Source organism: Miniopterus schreibersii (assembly GCF_964146895.1).
Source record: "Miniopterus schreibersii genome assembly, chromosome: 3".
NCBI lineage: Eukaryota > Metazoa > Chordata > Mammalia > Chiroptera > Miniopteridae > Miniopterus > Miniopterus schreibersii.
In genome coordinates, this window is record NC_138103.1 from 10,355,202 (window position 1) to 10,375,829 (window position 20,628).

The 20,628-nt window shown below is 46.6% G+C and overlaps 1 protein-coding gene across 18 annotated transcripts in view; it reads left to right on the forward strand.

Annotated features, from left to right (window-relative positions):
• The first annotated feature begins 1,424 nt into the window (after positions 1 to 1,424).
• The window catches only part of MAPK8IP3 (mitogen-activated protein kinase 8 interacting protein 3), a 49,284-nt gene continuing 30,080 nt past the window's right edge, over positions 1,425 to 20,628 (forward strand). For all 18 annotated transcript variants that reach the window (XM_081132362.1, XM_081132365.1, XM_081132357.1 and 15 more), the window contains exons 1-4: positions 1,425 to 1,918; positions 16,012 to 16,132; positions 18,451 to 18,521; positions 18,824 to 18,915. In XM_081132362.1, the coding sequence (XP_080988488.1) occupies positions 1,601 to 1,918; positions 16,012 to 16,132; positions 18,451 to 18,521; positions 18,824 to 18,915 (602 nt within the window). In that variant the 5' untranslated portion in view covers positions 1,425 to 1,600. The remainder of the gene's footprint in view (positions 1,919 to 16,011; positions 16,133 to 18,450; positions 18,522 to 18,823; positions 18,916 to 20,628) is intronic.

A 20,628-nucleotide genomic window follows, 5' to 3' on the forward strand; every position in this document is an offset into this window, starting at 1 on the left:
TATGGATTTAGATTTTTTTCATTTGAAAACCAAAGATTTAGCTTTGAGTAGAATGAGTGGGAATGTGTGAGAGTTTTTTTCAGTTTCTGTAAGTTGATGATTCTTTTTTTTCTTCCACCGTTTTCCTAAAAAAGTGAATTGGCTTTGAAACTGTCCAGTGATAAGCCTTGTGATGAGTAGGTGAGGTGCTGAGCTGATAAGAGTTTGCCTGTAGATTCAGGCCCTATTGAGAGAGCACAGATGGAACATCTTTCCTTCTTACTAATATTAGCTATTTTCATATGTCCTCCAAGCAAATTTAACATCCTTGTGTGCATGACGTGGGTTCAGGGTGATTAAAATTTTTGGCACTGCCCACCTGGAGAGTTCCCCTAAGAGAGGCTCCATGCTATTCTGCCTACTGGATCGAGGCCACCTACCAGAAAAGCACTTCAGAAAGAAACACGACATGGGTTACCTAACATGATCTTCATTTGTTCATCTGAACATGTGTTTGGGAGGGGGGAGTGGGCAGGGAGAGATTAATCAAAGAAATATTTATAAGCATAACCCATGGACACAGACACTGGTCTGGGGAAGGCCTGGGGGTGGGATGGATGCGGGGTGGAGTGGATCAATGGGGATAAAAAGGGGAGGGGACATCTGTAATATTTTCAACAATAAAGATAAACTTAAAAAATAAATTAAGTAGCTAAAAGTGGAGAAAATAAGAGCCTATCCAAATTGGTAGAATATAAGAAAATCATAGGACAAAGAAATTTAAAACGTAACCACTGGAATTTAAAACTCGACGGATGGGTTAAATAGGTTACACATAGCTGAAGAAACTGGGAAATCTGAAGAAGTTACACAAAACGCAGGACATCGAATTAGACTAAATGAAAGCTTATTAACCTGATTTTAGGGTGAGATGGGCAGGTTGCCCTGAACTGGAACCCCAGAAGGGACAGTGGGCGGTAGGCACTATTTGAAGAGAAGCTCTGAATGCTTGCTGCGTAGGGGTGCACTAATGTGTGGTAAAACTGTGAAGGTAAATCAAAGTGCACCAGGTCAGCGCCACGGTCACCTCTGAAGGGAGGGTGGCCGCACGGATGCTCCTTTAAGTCTCTACACTGTACACAGTCCTCTACATATGCTCTTGGGACATATGCTAACTCACGTAAAAGACCGGGCTGGTGTCTGAGAGCCGACGGAGACACGCTAAATGTGACAGGCGCTGGCCGGTAGCAACGGTGAGGAGCCTGAGCAGAAGCGCTCACCGCCGGGCTCCGCCGAGCTTCGGGCCGGCAGAGCCCCGCTTCCTCCTACGTAACGGCCCCTACGACCCCTAGCGGCGCGGCGCCGCGGGGCTGCGGCGGGACCGGCGGGCACCACCCCCTCTGCCCGGCGGGTGGGACTTCCGGGCCGCAGCACTTCCGGCCCCTGAGTGACGGACGCAGCATCAGCACCAGCAGCGGCGGTGGCGGCTGAGCCCTGAGGCCACGGCGATAGCGGCTGCGACGGAGACGACGGGCCGCGGTCTACGGACTACGGGCAGCCGGGGCGGGAGGGCAGGCGCGCCGGCGGACAGCGGGCCGCGCTGGCGGCGGCGGTGGCCGCAATGATGGAGATCCAGATGGACGAGGGCGGCGGCGTAGTGGTGTACCAGGATGACTACTGCTCCGGCTCGGTGATGTCGGAGCGGGTGTCGGGCCTGGCGGGCTCCATCTACCGCGAGTTCGAGCGCCTCATCCACTGCTACGATGAGGAGGTTGTCAAGGAGCTCATGCCGCTCGTGGTCAACGTGCTGGAGAACCTGGACTCGGTGCTCAGCGAGAACCAGGAGCACGAGGTGGAACTGGAGCTGCTGCGCGAGGACAACGAGCAGCTGCTCACCCAGTACGAGCGCGAGAAGGCGCTGCGCAAGCAGGCTGAGGAGGTGCGTGGGCCGGCCGCGCGGGGACCCGCCCGTGGACCGCGTACTCCCCGCCCCGCCCTCGGCCCCGCCCGGGGACACCGCCCAGCCCGGGGACCCTGCCCCCCCGGCCCCTCCCTGCACGGCCCCCAAAGTCCTGGGTCCCCTAACCTGGCGCAGGGGATGAGCCCTGGCTCCCCCTTTCTCCTCGGCTGCTGCCCCAGCTCAGAGCCCGGAGCCCTGAACCACCTGGCTTCACCGGGGGAGCTTGCAGCCTAACCAGCCCCTAACGTCTGCCCGGGCCTACATCTCCACCTCTCTTTCCAGACTCCCAGTTCTTTTTGCTTTTGTGTTTGTTTTTCGCAAACCAGTTTCCTAGACCCCAGTTGCTACCTCTTGCTGCTGCAATTCTAAACCCTCCCAGAAAAGGGATTTCTGAGATTCTTAGGGTTCTGCAGCAGAAGAGGTCTGTTGTCAGCAGACCTTTTCCTTGTCCCTAATCCAATGTTTTGAAGATCTGTGACTTGGGTCAGTTTGATAATTGGTGTAAACACTTGACTAAAGCTGCAGTTAGACTGTTTCTCTGGCACCAAGTGAAAGACTCCAGGTTTCCAGAGGTGATTTCTTTGCCCTGTGGTTTCCTCAATTGGGAAAACTGTTAGCTTAGGTGGAAAAGGCTAAGAAATTCCAATCTGGCTCCTAAGGAGCTAAAAGTAGAATTTTGAAATACTTGTGTACTAGGAAATCTCCATAACCTGGAAATCACTTGTTTGTGAACCAGTTAGAGGAACTGTGCATTGTAGGCAGTACCACTAAACTTCATTCATCATCAAATAGTTAGCACTGACTATGTGGCAGACCCAAGCAGATGTGGAATGTGGGTTCCCATTCCTGTTTTGCCTTTATGACCTTGTCCATGTTGCCTGCCTCGTCTGCATTTTGATTTTCCATCAGTCAAATGAGTCAGTTGCCCTAGATGATCTCTAAGACCTGACATTCTGTTATTCTAGGTATTAGTGATGCTCTTTGATTTATGAATAGGAAGTGTCTTATTAAATGAGTTAAATTTTTCAATTAATTTGGCTGAACACATTGTTGGCATTGAAGTAGAAGATTGTTTCAGTATTGTCTTTTTCTTGAACCAGAGTGGTTTATGCCCTAGTTCGGTTTAAAGCATGTTTATAAAAATTAACAATGTCTTATATTATTCCTACTTAGAGTGATTTATTTTGCTTTTGGTTTTATGTGTCTGTCAAGAAACTGGTGTCTATTGATTGGAGTGCCAAGCACCGCCAAAACTGATTTAAAACTCTCAAGGGAATGCAAGAGCTCATAGGATTTTAGAGTTCAGAGTAGTCCTGGGCATTTACAGGGGAAGGACCTGGCTCTGTGAAGAGGGGGAACTGGACCAAGGTCACATGCCCTAGAAAAACCAGGCCAGGACCCAGTCTCTTGACTCCTAGCCTGGGCTCTTCCTTTCTTGTCATGCTGCTATGAGAGGTCAGAGAGCTGCACCCCCTGAGGACTGGAGCACTAGGGCTCCCCTTGCCCACCCAGGGGGCTATGGCTGCCTCTCTAGTGCTAGGCAGTGCCCTCCACTTCTCTAACCACTCTTGGCAGCCATTTGATGTCTAACTTAGGTTTTAAGTAGGTTTGTTTTCTTTCATCAGTACCTGTGTGGTCAACATGATGGATGAGAAGGAACTGAAAGGAGAAAACCAAGTTAGACAACTATAAGGCTAAGAATCATAACCTATCTTAAGAATTAGTTCTGCATGGATTAGGTCTCTGCTGTGCTCTGTGCAGTTCAAGTGCAGCCACCAGTGAGTGTGCTTCTGGCCTCCCACCTCCACTCCCCTGGACTAAGAGCTGGGGGCGCGGTATGCATGTGGTTTGCATGAGAATGCCTTTGAGGCCAAAACCCACCATTGCCCCAGCTATTAGGAGAAGCTGCACAGAGCTTCCTGAGCAGAGAGCCATAAAGCAAATGCTTGGCTAGCCAGCATCGAGGCTGTAATTAGATGTCCACCCTTGGAAAGACCGCAAGTGATGTTTAAAGAAAAGAGCCAAATCCTGTAACCATTTTGCCATTCTAGCTCATTTATGAAACCCAGCAGGCATTAGTTTCTAGTTTTGTGGAAGAGCACTATGCATTGTGGATCAGTGTCTTTTTCTAGGCAGGAACTGAGATCACAGATGTGTGTCTGATAACTCAAGAGCTGGCACATCATGTCATAGGCTGCAGACATGTTGGTGTTACAGAGCTCCTGCATCCCGACCACTCTGCTCAAGAAGGCTTAGTCAGAGCTGGGTAACCTGAGCTGCCTGCAACCTTTTGAGCAGACAGAATGTTCAGATTTTTTTTTTTAAAGGCTCAAGCAGAGCAAACAACCCTGTCTCCTACTTCTTGCCTGTAATAACCAGAGCAAGAGGTTGCAAGTATGTCCTGGTTCTAGGGTGGCTCCTTAGACTGCTCATTTGGTGAGAGTGATGGTAGCTAGAGATGGTGGGGTCTAGGGAGAGGGCCTGAGCCTTGGAGTCCACAGACGTGGGCTTGAGTGCCAGCCCTGCCCTTGGGAGCTGCATGCCGGTAACCAGTCTTCCTCTCTCTGGCCGCAGTGGCTGCCTCTGTAAAGCGAGTAGGTTGCCAGATGTGGCAAGTCACTTTCATCTCAAGAGCCAAGTCCTATCACTGGCTCTTGTTTTTCTGGGGTCTGCTTCAAGGCAGATGTAGCGGAGTGAGGGAGCAGATCCTTCACGGTTTTGCAGGGCAGTTTTGGTTGGAAAGCACTGGACATCTTAGTCTCTCCTTGAGCAGGTTTTGCCCTTGTCATTGAGACCAGGGAATCCCACTCAAGCTTGCAGAGCTAATTGGACCTATTGCTGGCTTCTGCAATTTCTACAGAGGCCTAAAAAATGCTGAAAGTTTTTAAAATCCACCAAATTCTTTCCCATTAGAAAAGAAGGTTGGAAATGGGCAATTGACTGGGATAGCCGGAGAACTAATAGATGCCCTTCGGTAGTAACCGGAGATGGGAGTCATGTGCTATGTTTCCCCCGGCAGCAAAGAGCCCCCCCTTTTTTTAATCCTCACCCGAGGATATTTTTTCCATTGCTTTCCAGGGAGAGTGGAAGAGAGAGAGAGAGAAACATCGATGTGAGAGAGACACATCGACTGGTTGCCTCCCGCATGAGCCCTGACCTGGGCCAGGGATTGAGCCTGCAACCGAGGTACATGCCCTTGGCAGGAATTGAACCCATGACCCTTCAGTCCACAGGCTGACTCTCTAGCCACTGAGTCAAACTGGCCAGGCCCCCCCCCCCTTTTTTTTTTTTTGCAGTGATCAAGCACTTAGCTTATGGGAGGAAAAATAATGTTTGAGAGACAGGTGTGACTTTACTAGCCATCATTTGCCTTAAAATCTTCTTTGCCCTGAAGAAACTACTAGCGACACCCCCCAGCTCATCACAAGCAACCCAAGTGGATGTTGTCACTGATTCTATGGCATTTGGTGCTGTGCAAGAAAATCACCCACCTGGAGGAAGGGTTGACCCAGAACTGTTTTCTAGTTATATAAAAGTAATCCATTTCATAGAAGAGCATTTGGATAGAATTGAGCTGGAGGGCAGGGGATGGGCACCATAATCCTACTCTATAGAAATGATCATTTTGCCTTTTTTTCATAAGTGAATTAATACTTTGAATCAGAAGTTTTTCTTCTTGTTTCCCATATTACAAGTAGTAAATTCACCACTCCTTGGACAAGATATGTGATTTCCTCTTCTGCCATGTTGTAATATTAAGAGCAAGTTTTAAAAATTGTGTGTTTTATTGTTTTGTTTTTTTTAAATCCTCACCCGAGGATATTTTTTCCATTGCTTTTCAGAGAGAGTGTAAGGCGGGGGGGAAGGGGGGGGAAATATTGATGTGAGAGAGACACATGGATTGGCCTACCTCTCGCCAACCAGGGCTGGGGATTGAGCCTGCAACAGAGGTACTTGCCCTTGGCCAGAATTGAACCTGGGACCTTTCAGTCTGTGGGCCAGTGCTCTAACCACTAAGCTAAGCCAGCTAGGGCAATTGTGTGTTTGTTTTAGATGAAGCCATTGAGATTTGGTGGCCTGAGCTGCCATTCCTAGTTGCCTCCAAATGTTGGCCCATCGTAGCTATACCAGGGTCACCAGGAGTACACCAAAACCTCCCTCCAAAAATGGTGGGGGAAACAGGCATAGAAGAGCAGAGAGGCACTTTCCAGGGTGAACAGTGGGGAAGATGCCTGCTTTGGTATGGAGGCCTCTAGCCTGTAGCCCTGCTGCTGGGCCCTTTCCTGCAATGGCAGGAATCTTCTGGTAGCAGTTAGATGGAGAGGTCAAAGACTGATACAAGTTCTTCCAAAACTGGGATTTCTAAATTAAATTTAATATCTGGTTTTTTGTTTGTTTTTTAAGTTTTTAAAAAACTTCATTTTGGAACAATTTATAGAAAGGTTACAAAAATCATACTTTTAACCGAGATTCCCAAATGTGAACTTCTCCCCACATACTCTTTCTCCATTGCTCCCTCTCACTTTGCTAAGGCCTTAGGGGTCTCGAATGTTCCTGTGGTCTCCTCTGTTCTGGATCAGACCCTCACTTTCTGCTTTTCCCCGACCTTGATGATTGTGACATCACAGGCCAGTTATTTTGTAGGATGCCCTTCAGTGTCGCTTTCCAGAAGTGATGTCAAGCTTGTATCAGAATCTGTTCAATCCTTACTGTATGCAAGATGGGTGTTGGAGAGGGGACACAAAAGTGTGAGGCAGGGTCCCTTTCCTCAAGTTACATTTATTGTGAGGGTGGGAGGATGACCCATAAATGCATGAAAAGATAGTTAACTGCAAGAGACCAAACCAGGAGCTCCATCAGGGAGACAGAGTGATTTTCCAGGCATCTGTTTCCTGTGCTCTGTTAACATCAGGGCCCTGGGGTCATCCTTATCACCTCCCATATCCAGTAGCTAAGTTCCAGCATTCTTTTGGCCCAGTTTTTGTTTTAATATGCCTTCTTTTTTTAATCTCCGTTGCTACCGTCCTGGTTCCAGTTGCCACTATCACATTGGTCTCCCCAGCCTGTCCCTCCCCTCTCCCAACCCTTCTCTAGCCAGAGTGAACTCCTTCAGAAGCAGATCACACCTCCTCTCGCCGGTTCATTTACTCATTCAACAAAAACGCTGAGTGCCAGGCTTGGCTGCAGGCTCTGAGGATTTAGGTCCCTGCTGTCCCAGGGCAGGCACTCGGGTGCGAAGGTGTTGGGGGGATGCTTCCATACATTCAGATAGTGGGGGCATGGTATGTGGAGTGAAAGGTAGAGACAGGGACTACTTTGAGTAGACAAAGGGACTTTTCCAGGAGGGGACCCCTTCTGCTCGAACCCCCTTGGGGCCTGGTCTCACCCCTCCTCCCTCTGCTCCCTATGCCCTGCCCCCTACTTTTATGCTCCCTTTCACCCCCTCTGCATGCTGTTCCCACTGCCTAGGCCACTGGCTGGTTCCTGTGCACATCTGGCACAGAGACGGCATGGAGCACATTCAGATGCTGGCTGCTTAAATGAGCAAGTGCTTGTTGAGAGTGAACGGTCCCCCCACCCCAGACCTTCCACACTGCCCCAACCCAGGGAGCAGGCCCCACACTGTGCCTTGCACCCCAGCTTCCCCACACCTGCTTCACGCTTCACCAAGGGGGCAGTGCCCTTCTGGTTCTTTTCTCCCTGATCACATACCCCAAACAGATGCTAGTCATCTGTGTGTGTGCCCATGAGGGGGAAGCAGCTTTCCCCTATCTCTGTGCACACTACACTGTTGTCTGTCTAGTTCTGAAGGTCAAGGACTTTTTCTGTGGTTTGAGTGTGAAGCAGCCGTCTGTCCAACACAATTTTCTGTGATAATGAAATTTCCATTTTGTGCTGTCCAGTTCAGGAGCCTATGGCCACACAGGACCGTTGACACTTCAGATGTGGCTCATGCAACTAATGAAGCGAGTTTTTATTTTTATTTCATTTTAAATAGTGTAAATGTAACTAGCCACCTATGATTGGGACCGTCACACTGAGCACCGCAGCTGAACACAGCCTCGCTTCATCACTTTTCTGTGAGGGCAGGCAGTAAACGTTTCTGTTACTCAGCTTTAGGCAAGAAAGGAAGGTGTACCTGGCTGGTGTGGCTCAGTGGTTGAGCAGCAGCCCCTGCACCAGGAGGTCACAGTTGGATTCCTGGTCAGGGCACATGCCCGGGTTGCAGGCTTGATCCCCAGCAGGGGTGTGCAGGAGGCAGCCAATCAGTATTTCTCTCATCAATGTTTTTATCTCTCTGTCTCCCCTCCTGTTCCTAAGTATCAATAAAAACATATTAAAAAAAAGAAAGAAAGGAAGGAAGATGCTAAAAAGGTGGGTTTTTGTTTCAGTGAACATGTTACAGAAAGAGGGGAAACCCCAAAGCAGTGGGTTTTGATGCAGGAGACCAGACAGAAGAAAATATGTGAGATGAACCAAAAAAAAAAAAAAAAGTGCCAGCTGTTTGGACACCAGCAGAGGACAGAGGTGATGAAATTCTCCAGAGGCTGAGAAGAGGTCTGGTGGGAAATCCCAGCACCTAGAAATTGTCCACTGCTTATGATACAGAATTAAATCTTTGACCTGTGGCTTCCTTTTCTTTTTTCCTTCCTTCCTTCCTTGGAAACAACTTTATTAAGGTCAGTGCACTAAACTGTATGTATTTGAAGCATGCAATTTGGTGAGTTTTGACACATCAACACCCAAAAACCTTCCCCACAAGATAATGACCATCATCCCCAAAGTTTCCTCCTGCCCCTCAGGAATCTCTCTCCCTGCTTCCCCTGTCCCCTAGTAACCTCCAGCCTGCTTTCTGTCACTGTAGATGAATTTGCATTTTTTAGAACTTTATCTGAAGGGAATTGTGCAGTGTATCCTTTGTTTTTGGTCTGGCTTCTTTCAGTCAGCAGAATGATTCTGAGATTCCTCCAGGTAGTTGCTAGTGTTAGCCTTTCACTAATTCTTTGGTGCTAAGCAGTAGCACCTTGTGTGGGTGCTTAGCCATCCTCCTGTCGGAGTAGCAGCTCCAGTGCGCCATGACCTCCTGCATTTCAGTTCCGTACCCCGCGGCACTCCCGCAGTAACTTGTTCTGGAGAGGCTCAAATCAGTTGGTGGCCTGCCACGGGTCCAGAGCGCCCTACTCAAGCATCCCCATTACCAAGGTGGAAAAGTCTCACCCCAAGGAAATGGAATATTTGCAAAGACACTGAGAGTCCACAGTCTTTAATCAGTTACTTTTTTTGACCACATCTATGGGCAAATGATTTGGGAAATGCCAAGTTAAGTGGGACAGGGAGACAGGGGTCAGGAAGTTTAGATTCTGATTATCAACAGCAACAAATTCAAAGGGATGCCACTCATTAAAGTTTCCTGGGTGCACCTCCCCAGATCTCTTGTTTTCCATGCTCTCTGAGTGCTCTTCCTTCTACTCTGCTTTATCTTGGACTCCTGTTCCCTGACCTTACCCACACCCACCTTCTTACCACTTCCCTCTTCCCAGGAAACAAATACCCAGACCAGGGCAAAAGCCCCTGGGTGCTTGCTTGTACTTGTGGCTGTGGGCCTGTCTCAAGTTTACAGTGTTCAGGTCTGAACAAGAGCCTTTGTCTGCAGAAGCTGGGTGACTTAGGAAGTTTAAGAAGCCAGTGTAAACTACTAAGGTTGCTACAGAAAATACACTTGAGAATAATTTCTCCTAGGGGAAATTTTTTCCAGGATGGGACATTTAGAGTTCTGGTTTTATCTTCCTTTTTATTTCCCCAGGCACCAAACATAATATATACAGTCAAACCTTGGTTCTGCAACGTCTCCCATCTAGAACAGTTCAGTTCTCGACCAAATTCATGGAAAACATGTCTCAGTTGTTGAACAAAACAGGTTCTTGACCTGCTAACCCTTTCATGCTGATGTGTCAGCACGACCAAAAATCGTCTCTCAGGCCACAAAGGAGAGAATGGGAGTCAGTTTACCACTAAACCTCAGATTGTTAACATCTCAGGAAATTGTGCTGTGAATTGTTTGTTTGTTTGTTTGTTTGTTTTGCTTTTGTGGCTGGCAAAATGGATGATTAACACAATTGTAAAACATAAAGAGGCCATCGAGAGTGTTAATGTTGCTAAGAGTGTGAAAGAAACAGTAATCACAGGCAATTGAAGAGGTAGAAAAACTGTTGTTGATTTGGATAAATGAAAAGCAATGATATGTGAAAAAATGACGATGCTGATACTGACCTGAAGGACACCCCTAGAACGAATGCTGAAAGTGATTCATTTAAGGCTAGTGGGGGGTGGTTCGATAATTTTTATTTATTTATTTAATATATCTTTATTGATTTCAGGGGGAGAGGGAGGGAGGGAGGGAGAGAGAGAGAGAGAGAGAGAGAGAGAGAGAGAAACATCAGTGATGAGAGAGTCATTGATCAGCTGCCTCCTGCACACCCCTGACTGTGGATCGAGCCTGCAGCCCGGGCATGTGCCCTGACCGGGAATCGAACCGTGATCTCCTGGGTCCTAGGTCCATGCTCAACTGCTGAGCCACGCCCGGCCCAGCTGGTTTGGTAAATTTAAGAAAAGAAGTGTTTGTAGATTAAACAGTACATTAGACATGTACTATATATAAGAAAGGTTAAAACGGGGAATCACTTGGTCTGGAACAAACTAATTCAATTTACATTATTTCTTATGGGAAAAAATGATTCAGTTTTTGAACAAATTGCTTCTCAAACAGACTTCTGGGACGAATTAAGTTTGAGAACTGAGGTTCCACTATATAATATATTTACTATATAAAGTATATGTTAGCATTTAATGTATAATACATAAACAAATATATAACAAATATACACTCACACATATGTATTTTTTCTGACTGTTACCAATTCTTGAAAATTAGTGACTTCAACCATGCCATTTGTTGGGATTCTTTTTAGGCAGATGGTGAACCAGCAGTGCCTGTAACATAAATGTGAGGAACCTTTGCTTTTTTTATAAATCCAACCTGATTCTTGGATTTCCGCACAGTGGCTTGGTTTCTCAGACATGTGTCAGGAAGTCACCAGCAGTACCAGGAATTGGCCATCAGGAGAAGGGCATCTCTTCCAGGCACAGAAGCCTGCACCCAGCATCCCAAGTGTTTGCCACTCTGCCTTTCCTAACATAAAACACCAAAAACAGCATTTTCCTTCGGGAAGTTCACTGTACACCCTCACCCCCAGGGAGGAATTACATGATCAGTAATTCAAAAGACAAGGTCTTTGATTCCTTTTGTGTTCCTTTCTAACCAGCCATAGTTGAATTATTGCCTGTGTGTGACCCTGGCCTAAGGGACATCTGAGGGGGAAGAATTAAATGTAGTAGGTTAATTTACTCTGCTATTAAAATAACCTTGAGTTATGAAAGTTACCAAAACTCTAGAGATTACATTCTGTGAGAATGTTTACCTAGTAATCTCTCTTGTATTGTGGGAATTGGGCATGCTGGCTTCTGCTGTCTTAATTTTATATTTGACATGAAAAGTGAGCGTCTTAACTTTGCTTTTATAGATAAAATGGGAAGAATGCTCTCATTCCATGGAATGTGGAGAAAAGCTTCCTTTGATTCCTAGATTTTGGAAGAGCCCACACTCAGGTTATTTCAGTTTGTATCTTGAAATTCACCAAAAAGCAAATTCTGAAAACCAAAGTTGAATTTCATTTTAAAACAGAGCACTTTATTAATGGGGGGGAGTACAGCTTGGAAACAAATCTAAAAAGGGACTCCTGTGGTATATTGGTCTTTAGAAGTGGGAATTAGGTACAGTATTTCATATCTACAGTTAAGGATAAGCCATGCTGGTCCGTTTCCGATTGTATAATTGCTGTCATTGCTTTCTTAGGGTACCAAAGGCTTCTCAGAGTCGCCTTAAACATCCATGGGGTTTCATGTGCTACATGACTGCTGCTGTTTTTTTGCTACATGACATTTTGATTAGACTTGGTTAGACAGATGACAATTGCAAATAAACTCAAATGCGTAGTGTGTGTAATTAACACTTGTAAGATGTTTTCACTTTGCTCTAGTCATGCCTTCTGGAGGACTGAGATACTACTCTGCAGAGTATCTCAGATACAAGACATACTTTTTATAATCCAGTAGGCACTGAGCAGACCCACTCAGCCCAAATGCTGAGAGTTAAGTTCTTCTTATTGTCAGTTCCATTCATATTTTGTTGGAGTCAGATTCTACTTGAAAATTTTTTAGTTTTCTTGCAGAAGACTTTCTTTGTAGACTTAACTTAGTCTCTACCCTGTCCCCCACTGCTGAAAATTCTTGATTCTTTTAAATCTAAAGTAAATGATCTTTGAAAACATTTATTGAATTTTTTCTGACTTTAACCCAGTTTAAAAGTTCCTACTGATGCCTCTCCCCACTGCCGCAGCTACCCTCCCTTGAGTCGGAAGAGAACTTCAATTTGCAACTTTTTTCCCGTCTTTACTTATTTAACCAGGCACTGCCCCTTCACATTAGCTATTCCTTATAGTATGTGATGAAGATTGGATCACGTGTTCCATTACAGTTAAGTGGCTAGTTTGCCTTTTTGTTAACTGAAACTATCATAATGACATTGAAATAATTCTTTCAAGAGGGCAAAGAAAGAGGAGGATTTCTTTTACGCCGTAGAGCACCGTATTGTGTTTGTGACATTTCCTTAAACTCCGAGCCCTGAGGGTCCCTCCTCATGAGCTGTCTGGGAAGATGCTGGCCTCTGAGACTGGGAAGGGTGGGCACACTGGGCAGCAGGTTCTCACCCCGCTCGGCGCCCTTGGAGCGGGCAGGGGGGCGAGGCTGGCCAAGGCCGGGCTCCTCTTGAATCTGCTGCTAGTCCCTGTGGGTTTCTTGGGACTTTTTGTTCATCTGGGGAGTTGTTCCTAGGAGCACTCACACCCCTTGTCAGCTGGTAGTGCCTAGAGGATGGACATGATGTCGGTTACTAAGGACTGAGCATTTCCCGCCCCGTGGGCCCTTCTCTTTGGCACCAGGATTCGGCGTGGCCAGGGAACTACAAATATTCTGTGTCAACCCACCCACAGTGGAATCCATTTCCCTGCCCCTACTGTGTCTTTTGCCTTTAGCCTTGAGGCCATCTGTGTACACAGCTTACATAGATGTTTCCTCTCAAGGTTAATGTCTCCATATTTCCTGAGGCTGAAAGGCCTTAAAATACCATAGTCAGAGGGTTTCTGCATGTGACCTGGTTTGGGCCAACTTCATCAGAAATATAGGCATGTGGGTTGTTTTATGGCATGATAAGGCTTTTTGGCACTGTCGCCTATGTTGGATTTTTAACGATAACCTATCAGGATAGATTTAGGAAAGCCTGACCTTAAGAATCTGGGGGTGGGTTTTCTTACGTTGTCTTTAGTTTGAAAATCTTTTTAGCTGACTCTCAAATATGAAACACAGGTAATATGATGAAATAGAGATGGGGAGAATTCTAGTGAAATGGCACTAGCACCACAGAACCCTTTTCTTCATATAAACCTCAGTGGTGTAGCTCAGAGGTAGGACAGTGATCAGTTTAAAGAAAGAATTTTCCATCTTCCAGCACCAGCTGCCCCACCAGCCAGGTCCTCGCTGGCTCGGTGAGCTTTCACCTGCTCCCACGTCTGGCTCTAAGCACTGCTCAAAAGCAGTGACCCCTTCCTGAGGGCCAGAGAACTGAGTGCCTTCTGACAGGCGAAATGCTTATTCAAAAAAATAATTATGTAAGTGGTTCAGGGTGATTCTCAAGTTAATCTAGAAGGATAAACCAGTGGGAATAACCAAGGAAATGTTGAAAAGGAGACTTAAGAGAGTGAATATATATCAGCTGTTAAAAGATGCCGTAACATACAAGCCTTTGGTGCTGGGTCAAAAATAGATGAAATACATATTTGAGTTTAGCGTATGATAAAGGTGGCATTCAAAGCAATGAGCAAAGAGTAATTTGTTAACTAAGTAAATGGTACAAAAGTACTTGCAGCGTATAAGACTGACAAATTCGTGAATAGGTATAATAAAGGTCCTTATAAATCATTAAGAAAAATACGGACATATGGTAGGAAATTGGATACAGGACATAATGAGCTGTTTGCAAAAGAAGTACACATCAGGTCCTCAAATAACATCCTTTTGTTCAAAGTCGTTTTGTTACAACATTGATGATACTCTGCAGGAACTTAACTCTTGTTTATAGCAGTTAGCCTGTGGTAAAATGGCTTCGTTATATGTTATTTCACTTAAAGTCACAGAACCTATTGATGACGTTATGTGAAAACTTACTGTATATGACCAATAAATATATGAAAAAATGTTCACTATTACTAGTAATCAAGGACTGAAACTTAAGACAGCTGTGCTAGGCCTTTTTTCCCAACTGTTGCATTGGCAGCGATGTTTAAGCTGTATGGAGAGAGGGCGATAGCTCTGGGAAAGGGGACCACACCACCTTTGCGGCGTGTGAGTTGGGGTACCACCTGAAGAGTCGTCAGCAGTGTGCAACCACAGCCTTAGATAGTAGGAAGCCATTGGGCAGATACACAACAAGTAACCATAATAATAGACAATTTAAAGAACAGTAGGCAATGAATTGAGTGAACTATGCTCCACACACACATACTCACAGCGGGACACACACCTATTAAAAATGGAAGTGGCGGAATGTGTTTCTTGATGTAGAAAGATGCCCCAGTGTAAAGGAGTGACTAAATCAGGTCACAAAAGACTGTGCAAAATGATCGCACATCCGCACTCATGTACTCACACAAACCTGCAAGAACATCACCCAATTATAACTGACTATGGGTGCTAGAATTTTTTAAAGTTTTTAAAAAACATTCTCCTTTTTACTTAACACTCTCATCTGATTTTTTTCTACAAAAGCATATGTTGTTTATGCCATTCTTTTAATTTTTTTAAGTAATAGGAATTAAAATTGCCCAATTTAAAAAATACTCTTACCAGTCAATTAAGAGCATTTATTCCTTCTACATATGTTGATTATATCTACAGTCATTCAAAACCACTTCTTTTTACTTTTTATACAGCTCCATCACTTGTGTGTGTTTTCCTTGCTGTGGGGCACTTATTTCATTTTACTTAAATTGCATGTGATGTTATGATGTTATTAATACAGACTTGCTGTCTGAAGCCTAGTTTTCCCCCCCGCTCGCCCCTCCTCTGGGATTTCCACCTTCTCAGTGTCTGCACAGAGTAAGTCATCCTTCAGACAGGAGCCTCCCCACCCTGCTGGAGTTTCCAGCACAAAGACCTTTGAGTAGCTGCTGTAGGAAGAAATGTCTCTGGAGCCTGGTATCAGGGTGAGGGGAATGGGTGCAGTTGTAGGAAATACAGCCGTGGCCACCACAAGTTAATTGACATTTCCAGATACCCCAAATGTGACATCAATGATCAGTTTCTTATGGCCATCTTCTGAGAAACTCTTTGTCTTAAGCCAGCTGATAACTTACTCTTACTACAAATGAAATTTCTCAGTAGTCTTTTTTCCTGCTCAGTAACATTGAGGTGTTACCAGCTCCCCCTAGAGGCTGTTGTGGCAGCCAGTGCCCATCCCTCCCCCACCAGAGCCTGGCTTCACAAGCTCTTTCAGTGTCAAGGTAGTGCCTTCTAGGACCTTTCAAGAGTTTCTTTTATTTTTCAAAGAGCTTTCTTTTCATTTGGTTTGATAATTTTGCTCGGAAACTTAGCACAAGGACCAGCTACATAATTTGTAGGGCCCAGTGCAAAAATGGAAATGCAGGACCCCTTGTTCAAAAATTAATAAGAGTTCCAGGTACGCTCTCCCACTCCTCTCGCCCCTGCCATCACATGTGGTCTGTGCCAGGTTTGCCTGGAGAGGCTGACAGGTAATGTGACATGAAGGGAAGCCCTGCATTCTGGCTCTGAGCCTGGACTTTCACTTTTGTCCTTGAAGCCTGAGCCCTTCTGTAAGGAGCTGCTGTCATCTGACCATCCACATTCATGATACCTGCTCTTTCTCTCCCTTCCATGTGTAGAAATTCATTGAGTTTGAAGATGCCTTGGAACAAGAGAAGAAAGAGCTACAAATCCAGGTGGAACACTATGAGTTTCAGACTCGCCAGCTGGAACTGAAGGCCAAAAACTATGCAGATCAGAGTAAGTAGCCAGCATGAGCTTGAAATCGCATTGTTTGTTGTTTTCAGACCTACCCCAGCTGGGCAGGATGTTAGAGCCTTTGATAAAAAAGAGTGGGAAACCCAATAGTAGCCTTATTTTATTCACTGTGATTCCCTCAATCATTACAGTGCTATGAATTTCTGTAATCAGACTCCAATTCTCTGTGGAAATAAAATAAATAAGGCCCCTTTGATGACATAGCACTTTGGCATATACTGCAGTCTGACCCCAAGTGAAGAACCTGTGATCCTTGTGTGGTCCTTTGGGACAAATCTCCCCAGCTGCCTACCGGCTCTGTGAGGCTCTTGTCTGTACACCACTGAGGAAAGATTGCTGCTTTGTGACCTGAAAGTTGGGCTGGGCCTGATGGTGCAGTTCCTGGGACGGGTGTGCAGCTGACCAAGGTGCCTGTTCCTAGGAACACCCTGCTGCTTGCAAGGAGAGGCAAAGAAAGGGTTTATGGTTGTTTTTGTGATAAGAACTGTTCTTTTAGTTTTCAGAAGCCTTTGTTTTTGCTGCTTTATCTAGTTCCCTGGGATGGCAGGAGCTTTCATTTCTCTGAAAATTTCAGATAAAATCAGGAAGAAAACTGGTTGGATGTGTTGGGTCTATCCCTTTCCCAAACCAAGACTTGAAAGCCAGTAGCCCGTGGTGTGTCGGCAAGTTCTGGACAACCAGCAGGCTGTTGGCTACAAACACTTGTATTTGCAAACTGGAAGCAAACCAAAAGACCCAGTTTAGGCATGCATAGATAAACCCTTTCTATAATTACCCTTAATATTCCCTTTGCTTAGAATACTTTTCATATGTGAAAGCTTTTAAGCTGTTCTTAGAAGGAAAATACGTAAGCTCCAAATTACAGGTTGAAGTTACTTATTTGGTCAACACCACAAGTGAGGGCCAGAGGAGAGAGGACAAGTCTCGGTTCCTTCAGCCGGGCAGTCACCTACACACCTGCCCCAGCAGAGAGGTTAGGAGAGGTCCTGGGGCTCTGACACCTAAGTCCTCTCCAGGGACTCGAGCACAGACAGGCAGCCCCTCCCAAGGCTGGAGCAGAGGCCAGGGGTCTTCCTCTGGCAGCCAATTCTATGTGTGTTGTGTGTTGGAGTCTGTAGGCACTTTAAGCTTTTCCAGGGATGACTAAGCTGTTATTCCACTTTGTGCAAATACTGCTGTTGCTCATCAAAAGTGTGAAATTTTTTTATTTTTTTTTTTAAAGTGTGAATTTTTAATACTCACCTGGAATATTAGAAATGCAGACTCTGAGTCCCCACCTATTAGGTGGGAAATGACCTTGACAGTGTAGCCTCCAAGGACACCACTAGAAAGCTACACCAGGAATCATGGAACAGGAGAGTATATGGACCAAATGAGGTGTTGAGTAGTGTTCAGTCAGTTTACAGCAGGCACCGGGAAGTGGGGCAGGTGGACAGGCTCACACACTGAGGACTGGGCAGGTGCTGGAAGGACTGCCACATGAATCCTGCGCCTATGACTATCATGTGTCATGTCCCTGACTCTGCACACCAGCTGTTCCCTCTGGTGGGACTACAGGACAGAGCTGAAGTTTGAACACAGGATCTCAGACAGGTGTTTGAGTCCAGTGGCACGTTTGCCCTGTTGGTGAGATACAGGGGTGTGGTCACCAGCTGCAGCTGTAGCTCCCAGTGAGCCTTGGAGCAGTCAGGCAGCAGAACACATGCAGACCAGAGGGGACAGTCCTGCATGTCCTAGGGGCTGCCACTTTACGGGGGACACAGCTGCCAGCCTGAAGGTGGTATAATCATGATTTGGTTTTTCTAGTCCTTGGTACATACGCGTAAGGGACACGTGCGTCTGTCATGTGTCTCAGATGTTCTTTTGCTCTTTAACACATCTCAGAGGTTACTCACTTATGAATTCTGCCTCTTTCCACAAGCCACTTGCTCACTTCTGGTCTATACTTGACACATCCTGTGAGTTTTGCCTGCATCTGGGAAGCTGCTAGCTAATTTAAGCTTAGATAGTAACACGGTTTGTGAATGTTACTGTCCTGTATCTTTTTGGAGCAGAATTAAATAGCCTCAAGTAACACAGCATATGTACAATACACACCCCAGCCCTAGTCAGAATCTGCCTTCTGGTGTCCCCAGCGGATTCTGTCCTGCTAACGGTCTCTAAGCTTCAGGTGCTGCAGCAGCCTGCACCAGGCATTGCCTTGTCCTGGAACCCTCTGCCCACCGTTCAGTGAGTCCAGAGCAGTATGGAGCTGTGAGAATTGTGTTGCACGGTTGACAAACAGCTGTTGTGTTTTCCAGTTTGCCGGTTGGAGGAGCGTGAGTCAGAAATGAAGAAGGAGTACAACGCTTTGCACCAACGACACACAGAGGTAGGTGCCCGGCCATGACCAACATGAGCCTCCAGCCCACACAGGCCACAGTCGAAGTGAAACCATGAGGAAGTGGCTGCAGCCAGACACATGGCGGCCGCTGACCTTGGCTTGCCTCCTTGGCCTTTCTTTCCCTGGTGTTCTCCTGTCAAGCCTGAAAGCTCGGGCTGGTCAGACTCCATTTTTCTGAGCTCTGTCATTTCCATCAGAGCCCAGCAAGTCGAGAACATCACAGGTTAGAGGGGAGGCAGAGAGGCCTTGGTCAGCAGGCATCACTCACACAGAGGTGTCCTTCCCCGCAGATGATACAGACCTACGTGGAGCACATCGAGAGGTCCAAGATGCAGCAAGTTGGCGGGAACAGCCAGACAGAGAGCAGCCTGCCCGGGCGGAGGTAGGCAGGGCCCGAGCCTGCAGAGCCCAGTGGCCCCTTGTCCCAGAGACTGGTCGGAGTGTGCGGCTTAAGCTGAGAGTGCATGCTGAGATTCTCCCAGGCGCCAGAGCAGGTTAAGGGGACGCGGTGGACCTCTGCTGGCTCATGTGCAGTCATGAAGGCTCAGGGGAAATTGTGTACAGTTGATCCTAATACTTGCAGGTTCTGTGTTTGTGAATTCACCTGCTTAGTAAAGTTTATTTGTAGTCTCAATATCAACACTTGCAACACTTTTCAGCCATTTGCAGACATGCAGAGAGTGGTGAAAAGTTTGAGTCACCCAACACTCATGATGCCCTCTAAGGTCAAACAGGGTGTCACTTCCTGCTTGTCTCTGCCTCATGCAGAGATGCCCAGGGGATGGAGACGGAGGGCCATGCAGTGTTGTGCAAGGCGCCCAGATTCGGGGAACATTGGGTGGGATTTGAAGCTCAGCTCTGGACCCTGTTCATGGGACAACTTCAGGTCACCAAACACTTTCGCACCTTATTTTCTCTTTTTTTAAAATAAAGCAAATAGAATCTACCAGGATGAGTTAGGAATTTCAGTTCTAATCTATGTGAGCTGTGTATCTGTTTATGTACGTATTTCCCCAGGAGCAACGGTTCAAGGTTCACTAATTCAGTGTTTGTGGTGACTTTCCAAAACAGAACCATTGAGAATCACCAGAACTGACTGTATGTGGGTGGGGAAGAGGGGGTGGGGGACGCCTTGGTTACTTGCCAGACGGAGCCGCACTCCTGCTGTAGGGCAGGGCAGTGCTGATGCCAGCAGATTCAGAGGGCCTGGCTTGCCTGAGTTTAGGAGCTCAGTGTTGGTTTGTTAGGAGAGTGAGGAGAAACCTGCAGAGGCCAGGTTCCATCTCCATCCTCTGTGCCCTTCAGTCAGATAAAACCAGACCATAGTCCCCAAGGGAGCAGATTGTCTAGGGTGTTGCCAGCTTGAGGGAGTTGGCCCATGAGAGACTAGAGTTGTTGACCTGGGTGGGGAGGTTGGTACCAATGTTCTCAGTCTCTGGCAGGTGGAAGCATGGACCGAAGTGGGAATCCTAGGCCCCACAAATTGCGCTCAGCCATTGTTCCATTTCCAGCTATGGCCCCTCGTTCCTGTAGGCAAAGGTCTACAGCCCCTAGTCAGGTCACATACAGGCCTTGTTGGCTATGAAAGCTTTTTTTGTCCTGCCTCTTTGGTGGGTTATGTCCGTAAACAAGTAGACTCAAGTCCTTCTGTGGGCATCCTCAGTTACTCTCTGGGTCACTGTGGGCAAAGCTGTTGTGTTCCTGTACTGGAGTCTTCAGATGTGAAAACAGAAATACGTAGCATATATGGGAGCTTAGCAGGGCCTAGAAAGGGTGGTTGTCAAAGGGTGACCAGCGTGGTGCTAGACAGTCTGGCAGTGTTTAGCGGGGAGTTGGATCTACAACTACTGTGGGTGCTCTTCCTGAAAGTGCTCCTGCCCTAGAGAAAGGTGTGGAGGCTGTTCCCTAGCTGACCTCGAGGCCCTGTGAGAATTGAGTGAGGTATGGATCAAAGACTTTGTTAAACTACAAAACTCAGCAGGCATCCCCGAGTCAGGTGTATCTGAAAGTGGGGAATACCAGTCTCCAAGCTCCTGTTTCATGGCTTTGGACGTTTTCTCCTGAGCACACTGTGAAATCCTCACTCCCGGCACTC